General features: G+C 48.7%; 1 protein-coding gene and 1 long non-coding RNA gene across 2 annotated transcripts; one reads left to right on the plus strand and one right to left on the minus strand.

The window, feature by feature from the left end:
* Positions 1-1,056: 1,056 nt before the first annotated feature.
* On the minus strand, positions 1,057-4,334 carry SYS1 (SYS1 golgi trafficking protein). The gene is made up of 3 exons (XM_067307524.1): positions 4,156-4,334; positions 3,389-3,456; positions 1,057-2,725 (listed from the first exon to the last, which is right to left on the minus strand). Exons 1-3 carry the CDS (start codon positions 4,315-4,317, stop codon positions 2,485-2,487), a joined length of 471 nt encoding a protein of 156 aa, XP_067163625.1. The 5' UTR covers positions 4,318-4,334; the 3' UTR covers positions 1,057-2,484.
* A 140-nt stretch (positions 4,335-4,474) lies between these two features.
* LOC136993612 (uncharacterized) lies at positions 4,475-8,521 on the plus strand. Its single transcript, XR_010886007.1, has 3 exons — positions 4,475-4,769; positions 6,707-7,006; positions 7,288-8,521. It is a non-coding gene; the product is annotated as an uncharacterized lncRNA (long non-coding RNA).
* The last annotated feature ends 2,227 nt before the right edge of the window (positions 8,522-10,748 follow it).

Below are 10,748 nucleotides of genomic sequence, written 5' to 3' on the forward strand. Positions count from 1 at the left end.
ACTTCACATACCTCCCCCTGGCAAGGGTGGCTGCTGAAGCAGTTAAAGTGTATTCTGTGCATCCAGAAGGTAAGGGGGTAAATGTTCTGTTCAAAGATTTTTTTTTTTTTTTTAATCCCCATTCTTATATGGGAACAAAGATAGCAACTCTAGTTGCTACTTGTGCTACTAGTATGGTCTCACAGCACCTCTGGGATCAGATGTCCGTTCTCCTTTAACAAACGGGACTAATGTGGCTTGCTTCTCCCCTGTATTCACTGTAATCAGTCTTCTATTTCAACCTTTAAGATCACCCCTAAAAAACACGGGAGGTAACACTGAAAGAAACCATAGGGTATTATTAATCCTTGAATTGTCCTGCAAATTCTCCCTGTGCTGCAACTTGGATGTTTCTTCTCAGTAACAGCAACAAAAAGCAGAAGAGCACAAAATGGTCCTGAAACAGTCTTAAAATACGACTGATTCCAAGCCAGCATTTGCCAGCCCCAAGGCAGAGCCTGCCCTCTGCTGTGCACACTGATCCCAGTTGTGAACGTCTCTTTTTAAAGGAGATACTGGCACCTACTGGAAGACCAAACACCGCTTTATCTAGGCTGGACATGTGTGAAAGAAATATGAGTATCCTTAGATATGAGGAAGAAGCAGATTTTGATTTTTGAATGAGGCAGAACAGGAGGGATGAATTCTCTTGCTGGATGCAGAGCAGTGTTAGAGGGGAAGCACTAGGAAATGACCTGTGTGGCCCTCCAGCAAGCTTCGGCTCCTGCCCAGAAAAACTTGCATGAGCTCTTCCCTTTGAAAAAGACTGTTGCGGTACCCATGAAGGAACTACAACGAGGCTTAAAGGGGTTTTGTCAGGAAGAGGTCACAGTGAAATCTCACAGGAGAATGTAAAGAGTTTGGCCTAAAAAAATATAACCAGCACTCCTGTCTTCTCTGCAGTATGCCTGCCAGCGGTCCAAAACATCGGGATTTTGCCCTGCCTGAATTTGCAGTCTCTGAAGAAGAAAGCAGCATTTCAAATACAGTTCCCCCCAGTAACAAAAGTCAAAAGAGCAACTTCAAAGAGTTTATCAAATTCTGCATCTCAAATCATCTCACCAGTTCTCAACAAACTAAATTAGCAAGTAATTTATGCAAATTAACATTTACAGATATTAATATACAAAGGAAAGTTACAGCAGCAAGATGCTGCATAGGACAAAATGGGCGTTTAAAGCTCCCTTTGCCCTTGTTCAGACCGGACATCCCTCAGAGGAAACGACACAGGAAGCAAGTCCGCTTGCTTGGGCTGCGGGATCTGGAAGAACTATCTGGTCTTACCCTTTCGTCGGTAGCGTTGCTGTCTGCCCCTGATGACAGGGAAGGCTTCCTTGAAGGCCTCTAAACAAGAGCACTACGCTATCATTTTGAGGAACAAGCAGGACTCTCTCAGCTAATTAAGCATCACCTCTTCCAGACCAGAGCTGTTACTACACTTTGAAGCCTGACAGGAAGACCCAGGCCAGGGGGAAGAGCAAAGTGGTTCTATAAAACCTTTGAAGGCTTCTCCAAGACACTTCCAGCTGAGGACTGAACAGTTACAGCCCCGGGATTGCTGATGCTCTTCCCAAAGTGGAAGTTATGCTGTCAAGTTTTCCAAAATAGCACTCTGTCTTGATTTCAGAGTAGAGTTATGAAATATCTACTGTAGGAAGCTTTATGTACCCTAGAGAGCAGGCATCCTACAGCCGTGTGTTCCTCTCTGGCTGCATCTTTCTCCATTGCCACGATACAGACATTCGTGGTATTTCTTGAAGTGCTCAGCTTCTCAGGAGGATTGTAACACACTCACAGTAACATATTTTATTATTACAAAAGGTTTCTTCAGCAAACTGCTGCCTGACATCTCTATGTATTAAACATGAAAACAGCAACCAAATCCATCTACAATTATAGGTTATTTAGGGTCTCAGCTGGTGATTCAGATAAGTACAAGTATTTTCTTTCTCCTCCATCTATTCACTTCCCTGATTTTTATTTTATTTTTTCCCCCCAACCAAAGCACAACTGAAGAACAAACAGGTTACAAACTGGAAGCAGCAGCTCCCAGCCCTGCTGCTCGCTGTGCCAGTTGCTGCAGGAAGAGCTGACCATTGCATTACCCCAGCTCTGGCAACATGGACCTCGCATATTTCCTAAATTCCAGATGCTTCTCGTGCATCAAGTTTTGCTACCTGGCTTTTAACAGTCATGAGCGAAGAGTTTCAGAGCACACTTGCAATGCAGTCATGTTAAATGCTTTGTGTTAATAAAATAAACATCTGCTCCCCCTCCCCCCGTTGTCTGATGATGACAGCAGAGATGTTCACACTCATGCAGTCACCAAGGTCTAAAAAAAGTCTAAACAGACCTGCTGTGCTTCTTCAGTGATGATTTTCAGGCATTAGATGCACTTGTGCTGGAAACAATGACTTAATGCAGCTTGTTTTTGCCAGAGCAAGTCTATACATTGGACTTGGGAGCAGAATTCAAGGGGATTTCTTTCAGTTCTATCCTCATGCAGAGGTACTCTCCGATCACAGCCATGAGCGCTGTGCACACGATGTGCACTAGCCACCACGTTAGAGTTGTGGGGAAGTGTGAGTTGTAAATCCAGCAGCCTAGAAGATGGAAGAAGTGAACCGTGACTGTGAAATCCAGGCACTGCTTTCCTCGTCGGATGAAGTACAGCAAGCCCAAAGCACTACAAAACAAAGACAAGAGGTTAACAAATAAACTGCTCGGTGCCTGTGGAAAAGGGGATACAGCAATAGCTATCAGGAGTTGTCGTTGCTGATTATTTAGCTATTTTAAAACTTATTAAATGTTCTAAGCACAGGCTGCTTCTGACCTTGCTCACAGCCACTGCAGCAAGATTTAAATGGCTTACAGCTTTTTAATTATATGATGGCAGGAAAATGAGCTTTTAGTTTAAAAATTCCTGCTGGGCTCTCTGCCCTATGTCTCCCAGTAATCTTTGCCCATTGGCAGGGGCTAATTACATTACTGTTTATAGATTTATTATTTCCAACTTTAAGTAAAATCTCTCAAAAGTAGATCTCATCCCCAGCTGAGGCAGTGAAGTCAAACGATTTAAGACAAGATGCAAAAAGTCGCCTTCAGAGTCAACAATTCCTGACTGTCCTCCTCTCCAGGCAGGAGGGGCAAGAAATAATCTGACCTCGGTAGACAGGCTAAACCAGGCACAGCGCTTTCAGGTATGTTTTGAGAATGATCGTAGGTCATGCTACTACTTATTATCATGTCATTCTAGTTAAGTTTAATGTTAAGAAAGATCAAATACAAGACATGGGAACCGTTAGAAACAGAGGATCACTGTGAGAGCTCCAAGCAGTCGCTGACTTACCAGGTGAGTGCGTTGAGGATAAAAGCCATCATGGAGAGCCTCCCAGGTGGGGTCGAGAAGCCTAAAATCTGCACAGGATTATCAGTAAGAGACAGCAGCACAAACCACAGCCCATAGTAAGTCAAGCTTGTCCCATGGCCCAGCCACATCAGGGCAGCCTTGCACTTCTTTATAAGCCATCAGAAGAGCTTCAGCACTTGCAGTGGTCCTTCAGGGGGGTCTGCCTCTATACCTGGAGATACCTACACAAAAGGGACGGGTCTGTTTCTATACTGGGGCTCCAGCTATACAAGTGGGGGTCCGTCTCCATATGGGGGGGTTATTTATACGAGGAGGGGGTCTGTCTTTGTACTTGAGTGTACCTATGGGGGGGGGGTGACACCTACACAGGGAAGGACCCTCTCTACATGAGGGAGTACCACCTGTTCACAGGCAGGATGGGGTCTGTCTCCATAGTGGCGGGTACCTATATGACCAGATCTGTTTTTATCCTGGGAGGCACCTGTACCCAGGGGAAGGGGGAAACGTCTGTCTATACCAGAGCGGTACCTAGACGGAGGGAGGGGAAGAACCGACATGGGTTTGTCGCTACACGGGGAAAGGCCTATGCAAGGGGGACCGTGTCTCTACAGCACGTGCCCCTATATACGGGGTCCCCATGGGGGGGGGGGGGGCTGCGCCGGGAGGCAGGGCAGCGGCGAGCAGGCCCGACGCCCGGGCTGGGGGCGCCGCGGCCCGGCCTGGCCCCGCCGCGGAGCAGCCCTCACCTCGTCGCTGAAGACCTGGTGGAGGGAGGGCGCGGTGCGGCCCAGGGCGCCGAGCAGGGCGAGCCAGAGCCCCAGGGAGCTGTAGTAGCCGGCCTGCAGCAGCACCATCTGCGCCACGATCAGCGCCGGGTCCCACACGTAGCTGCGGAACTGCGCCGCCATGCCCCGCCGGCCGCCTAGCGCGCCCCGCCGCCTAGAGCGCCGCCTCCCGCCGGAAGTGACGTGCCGGGGGGGGGAGAGGGGAGCCGCGCGCCCCCTGGCGCGGAGGAGGGCGGTGGCGGGGGGGGGCGGGTCGCGACCTCTGACCCCCGCTCGCTGACCCGGCCCCGGGCGCCGGCGAGGCCGCGTTTTCACGTGAAATCCCGCTTTTTTGTGCCGGGCTCCAGCGGGCGGCCGGGCCCTGGCTGCGGAGCTGGGGGGAGGGTGGCTGACACCGGGGTGCCCTGCCTGGAGCGGCCTGTTCGGGGGCTGCCCCCGCCCCCGGTGAGGCCTCCGCCAGGCCCTGCCGCGGGGCCGGTTTGTTGCTCCCCATCTTCCCCCTGGGGCGGAGGCACGAGCCCCGCGGCCGCTAACCCTGGCTCGCCGCTGCCTCCCGCGCCGAGGCCGCCGGGCAGGTAAGCAGCGGTCGCTGCTGCTCTCGGGCTGGCGGCCGGGCGCGCTGGGCCCGCGGCGAGGCGCCGGTGCTGAACGCGTCCCTCCGGACCGCGCCTCGGACTCGCTGTGCAACGTTGCATGGACGCTCAGTTCATAGCCGTGGTTTGCGGCTTCCTGAGACCTCAGAGTTATTTGTTGCTGCTAGCAGTCCAGAAGGGCCAGGCCTTTCCTAAACAAAAATAAAGCGTGGTGCCTGCTCCAGAACGGCGTGCAGTGAACTTGCACAGAAAAGCTGAAAGGAATGAGGAGGAAAGGGTCTGATGCGCAAGTAGGTCAAGGCAGCGCTTGGCAGCATCCAGGACTAGACGGTACACGCCAGGTGGATTTTACCATAGGCAGAGCAGCAGAAGTGGGCATTCAGCAAGGATTTGAGCACAGAATGTGAACCTTGGGCTGAGTGCAAAAAGGGCGGGTGCAGTGTATGTGCAAAGAAGCAGGGTTTTCCTAGGAGGCTGGAGTAAACAGTTGCTTTAGTTTACATGCAAAGTTCAGCAGCAAATTTCATCTGTTCTTTCTGTCTGGTTGGCAGACAGCAGCTCAGTGGTTTTTCCTTTTCCTGCATGGTGCTGATCCGGGTTTATTTCAATGAATTAAGTAATTTGGTTGAATGGACCTTGTTAAAAAGACACAGGTACTGAACACACAAGGAATGATTATCTAGGAATATTTCCTGTCATCTCCAGTCCAATTCCCGGAGGTTCTGAGCCTCATTGTGGCTGTTGCCTAGCTGTTCTTATTTAGACTTTTAGCTTTAGGCCACAGGGCACCAAGATTTTGTTATGAGTCCTGATATGCTCTTACAGCCCCTTTCTGTTGCAGGGCTGGTCTGGTTTCGGGCTCAGGGGTCTTGGGGAGAAAGTTTCTTCGGATGTGTGGTGGTTTCTCTCTTTATGCCTCATGAAGTGGCTGGGTGCCAGAGTCCCTCACTCTCTGCCGTGCCCCCTTTGTGATCCGGTTTTGGCTGAAGCTCCGTTTAGTGGCCTAAATAAGATTCCCTGCTAGCTTGGCTTCAGTTGTGAGAATTGTCACTAAGTGAATGCAAAAATCCCCAAGACTGGGCTTTGTCCCCAAGGGACAAAGGAGAGTTCTGGGGATAAATCCTCAGCTGGTAAGAGGAGGGAAGGAAAGCCAGGCTGCTCTGGATGGAAGGAGAAGTGAGGAGTTGCCACAGAGCTCTTTTCTGAAGGAAAAGGGGGAAGGAGGGCAAGAGAGGAATCCAGCATTTATGGGAGATGGTAGAAGAACATCAGTCACGTGGGTGTGGAATATTTTTGGCTATGGGAACTCAGATTATGATCTCTGACACTCTTATGACGTTTTTTCCATTTCCCTGTATGGGAAGTTCCATGTGTAGCTTTGCTGCTTGTCTTTTCTTCCTCATTCTATGAATGTCACTGCTGGTGCTTGTTCAGCATGTTTTCCTCCCTATTCCCGGACTTGTTGCTCCTAGAAAGGATTGTGCAAGCAGAGGCTGCCCACTGGAGGTGGGCCAAAACTGTGAGTTTGACTCAGGCCGTCAGAGAATTTCTCTCTGAAGGAGCTTATCAATCTTAGTGAGTGCAAAAATGATCACGGGGGAAATCCCAGGTCCTATCAAGGCAGTCTGCTGCCCGCATATTGCTGAGCGTAAATTCTGAGACTCAACACTTCCTCTTTAATTGTTGGCAGAAACTGGTTTCCTTTCCTGAGATCTGCTGTGCTCACCTCTCGGAGACATGCAAGCCACCTCTTAGATAGTTAATTTTCAATTCTCTGTTTCCTTTTCAACCTTTGCAGAACAGACTTCCCTTTCCCTGCAAAATTTTGGTTATTTAATCACAGTAAACCGAAACTCTGAGCTAGTGCAACAGAAGCCCCTTTAGGACTGCTGGTATAACTGGTGGGTATCTTTCCACAGCCAGAGTCATCAGCAACAATATTTCTGATGTATCCAGTCATCCGTGGGATCACAGAACACCAGCTGGTGTTTTGGGAGGTGCTGACTTGAATTCCTTCCAAATTTGAGACTCCTCCCTGCTTGGTTGCTGCCCCATAATTGAAGGAATCAGCCTGGCAGCAGTCACGTCAGACATGTATGAGTTCAGACTGCCTCCTGCCCCGTTCTGGGAGCGTAACTGTATTGACACAGTGAAGAGATGTGGCACAAAGACGTCTGTGAGCAGCGTCCTGGGAGTCAGCTGCAGCCCAATTCACAAGTGTGAGCTCATTTCCTGGCTGACTTAGTGATGGCATGTTGCATGTTCATGTTTCTTTGTGTGCACTCCTGAATTCAGCTCTTCCTCTGCTCCAAAGCTGCCCCTTTTCAGGGGGCTGTGTCCTCCTCTTGAAAGAGAGGATTTTCTCACCAAGGGGAGCCTAGCCTCACACCCCTTCTCTCTGTGGGCCGCCTTCCTAGGAGGTGTTTAAAATGGATCTGGAAAGCAAACATTTTGGGGGAAATAAACAGCGCATTTTTAATTCTCCTTTTCTTCCTCTTAGTTCAAATGAAAGACGGAGGTAGCTGTGGAGGGAAGACGTCTTAACGGAGAAAAGGATATCCAAGCACAAAGATTACGCTTTTGAAGGCAACGCTCAGTTTTGTTCTCCTGGCCTCTGATTAGAGCATTCTTTTTCTAACCAGCTGACGATTTTGTGTTTTGTGCGTGACACCTGCGTGTCATGAAGAGCAGCAGGTGGGAGAAGAAATGGCAATGTGCCCAGGACATATCAGATGCCCTGAGAATGTACCCAGATCACATGCAGCTATCGCGGTCACTTCTTTATCAGGGGTATGGAATAAGAATGCCCTATTTAGCCAGGGATTCTTTCCATAAGAAATGGCTATATAGGATAGCATTGTTTTTCCTCCTGAGGAATCATTGCCTAAAACAGGAAGCTATTTCTTTTTGTGATCCATATTTTACCAGTTGATGTACAAAGGACATTGCTGTCTGAACTGACCTTTGCTGGAATTTGTCTCCCCCTTGCCAGGCAGGTAGGGTTTGTGCCAAGGTGATCTTTGCTTAAGGGAGAGTAAGGCTGAGATTATATATTTTCAGAATAACTCCGTGTTAAAGACCCATGCAGCGTGTGGATGTGTCTTTCCAAAGAGCTCAGCATGCTGAATGGACTTTGGGAGTTGAGATTTTTTGAAAAGCTAATTAAGGTTTCTTAGTGCTTGTAAATCCTGCTCTGAACTCATTTCAAATGTGGCTGTAGGAACTGTGCTGAGCTTGGCTGAAAAACCTCTTTTCCTGGCCAGTACAATAGTATTTATGATCTAAATTGTCTAAAAGGGCTCTAGACATGGCCCTGTCAGGATAATCCAGACGTTTCTTTACATGTCATATAAAAATGTGATTCCCCTCACGCTCCAAATGAATTGCACTTGGGCACTCCATTCTTCTTCCAGCATGTTTGTGTTACATACGTGGAATTGGCAGATGTTTATTTTTATTTTTGATGTAGGAGTTAGTTAACTGTTCAGCATTGAACATAGGGTTAGGAACAATGGTGGCCAGCCCACATTAACTTTTTTATTTCTCTGCCAACTAATTTTAAATGGAGAAGGAAACTGGTGCACCTAAAATGTAAGAGTTCACAGTGCAGAACAAGTTTGAGCCTCAAAATGAAACTTTTTCTCCCACTTGTCTCACTTCTAGTAAGGTTTCAGTAAAATACATTTCAGTTGCACGTTCATTCTTTCTGGGCCAATTTGTCCTGTCACTCTCGGTGAGTGTCCTGTATCCGTGATTTTTCTGCATTGTTCCAGAGCAGAATGTCAACATTTTGATAGGGGGCAATCGAAGGTCAAAATGAAGCAAGCTATTTTATATCATGGGTTTATAGAAGCAAGTTACAATCTTTGTGGCTGCGTTTCCTCTCATATGGTTTCTTCTGAGATACTGTCACAGAAAGGCTGTGTGCGTGTGGCAGGGAAGTGGATCTACAGAATGCATTTTGAAAATGTCATTGGTAAGGTTATGTAAATTTGTTCTCAAGGTTGGAAAATACATTAGGGTTGAGTTTAATTTTCTCTTCTGTTTCCAGCTAAGCAGAAGCCAAAGATTTCTCTTGGTTTGTTGGAAGGATTGTGCCTGCAAGTCTGACTACTAGGGGGCTGTGGTCTCTGGGTCAAGTGGGCAGACTGGCCATTCTGTCAAAGCAGGGAAGCTGACAGTGATCAGAAGTTCTTGTGGGCTTCTCGTAGGAGGGAAGATGGTGTCCTGTGCCTTACAGAGGGATCTTTTTGGTGGAAGGGTGTGTGCTGGGGAATATCACGACCAGGAGGAGAACTGGGGAAGTTAGCAGTGTTTATAGCCACAATACAAGCAGCCCCATTTTGAAGGTATCAAGGTGTCCTTGGGTGCTCTGGTGGCTGCTTTACCTGGAAGGAATAAAGAGGGGTCATGGCCATGTGCACACTCAAATATAGGTGCCTGTTGGAGAGTCTTCGCTTGAGGGTGCGCATACGCTACTTGAAGCAATTGGATGTGTCAGTATGGGGTGGTAATGGCCCAGGTTGGGATGTAGTTTGTGGCTGTAGTGCTGCCTGGCACAGGACCTTGTCGCTCAAACAGCCCATGTTTGTGTGGGCAGTGCGGGTCAGGGAGGAGCAAATGCTTCTGCTTCCAGGCCCCGTATGCTGCTGAGGCTGTCTCCTGTCTGGTAGATGCCATCGTGGAGTGATCCAGTCTTTGCCCATTCAACCCAGCCCATGCGCTCTTCCTCCTCTCCTTCTTCTGCTGCCCACCTCTGTTGGGTGTCCAGAGCTGGAGACTCACTACAGTTGGACTCCTGGGCCACAAAAGAAGTGACTTTTTCATTAGCTACTCTCCGTGTGGTGAAGCAAAGGTAGTAAGGAAGGGTAGTAATCCAGCCCACAACACAGATCCCTGCCTCGGGGCCTTGGTCACCTTGGGTGCTGAGGTGAACTAGAGGTTTAGTAATACATCACTGTCCAGAGCACAGAGGTTCAAGTCCCACAGGAGACTCCGTCACAGCCTCCATCCTGATATCCTCCAGGTTCCTACCCATAATGTACACTGTTTTCAGGCTTTTTTTAAACTCAGAGCAATGTTCCCTCTTAGTTCGTATGAAGCCAGCCAGCTCCATGGTGCTGCCAGGAGAATTTCCTGGCATGCAGCAAAGTCGTGTGTGTAGGCACGGTCCTAACAAACACTGAGGAGACCTCTGCAACTCAGCTCACACCCTCTGTACCCATTTCTTCCCAAAGGAACAGGCAGCTGGGAAGGCCACCTCACCTTGGAGGTTTTCGTAGTTGAGGGTTATCATGTCAAGGGGCGACAGGGGATGCTCCGAGGTCTCTTGGGATAGCTTTGTAGGGCTGGAGCAGGCTGAGAACCAGCTCTAGCACAGTTTGCACCCATAACTGGAGGATGGGTTCATGGCACATACTGCTTTCTAGTCTGTGCCTTGCTTCCCCATGAAGGAAATTATTGATTCTCTGCAAAATAGAGTCCAAATGCAAACTAACATGATGAGAGTGGAGGGGGCTGAAAGGGATGCTTTCAATAGACACAAACAAATTCTCATAATCAGACAAAGTTATTAGTGAGAGAAACTGAAACAGCTGAATTGTGCTGTTGGCTTTCTTTTCCCCTTTTTTATCTATTTTTTGCACTTGCCACTTACAGAGAAAACAGACTGAGCAGTTTGGGTTTTCGTTTTGTACAAGAACTGGGTGATGTAATTCCCTGTGCAATAACCACAGTGGTGACACCCGGAGAGTCAAACAGAAAGCCACCTCCGGTTTTAGGTAAATGTAAAACTTACTGTCACTTGTGGAATGCTGTGAAAACTGATATGACCGTTCCCTTTCCCTGCTCCCCCTTTCCCTTCCCTTTCCCTTTCCCCCTTCCCCCGGTAAATCAGCGATGGTTGCAACACTGCCTACAAAGGGGGGAAAAGCCGTGGGAAGCGGCTCTGCATCTCCCCGG

Source organism: Apteryx mantelli, chromosome 18 (genome assembly GCF_036417845.1).
Source record: "Apteryx mantelli isolate bAptMan1 chromosome 18, bAptMan1.hap1, whole genome shotgun sequence".
Classification (NCBI taxonomy): domain Eukaryota; kingdom Metazoa; phylum Chordata; class Aves; order Apterygiformes; family Apterygidae; genus Apteryx; species Apteryx mantelli.

Coding starts and splice junctions, on each gene's coding strand:
- SYS1 (XM_067307524.1), bottom strand. CDS start 4,317: ATGGCGGCGCAGTTCCGCAGCTACGTGTGGGACCCGGCGCTGATCGTG. Junction 3,457..4,155: donor ACCAGGTCTTCAGCGACGAG/GTGAGGGCTGCT, acceptor AATCCTGTGCAG/ATTTTAGGCTTCTCGACCCC. Junction 2,726..3,388: donor ATCCTCAACGCACTCACCTG/GTAAGTCAGCGA, acceptor TTTGTTTTGTAG/TGCTTTGGGCTTGCTGTACT.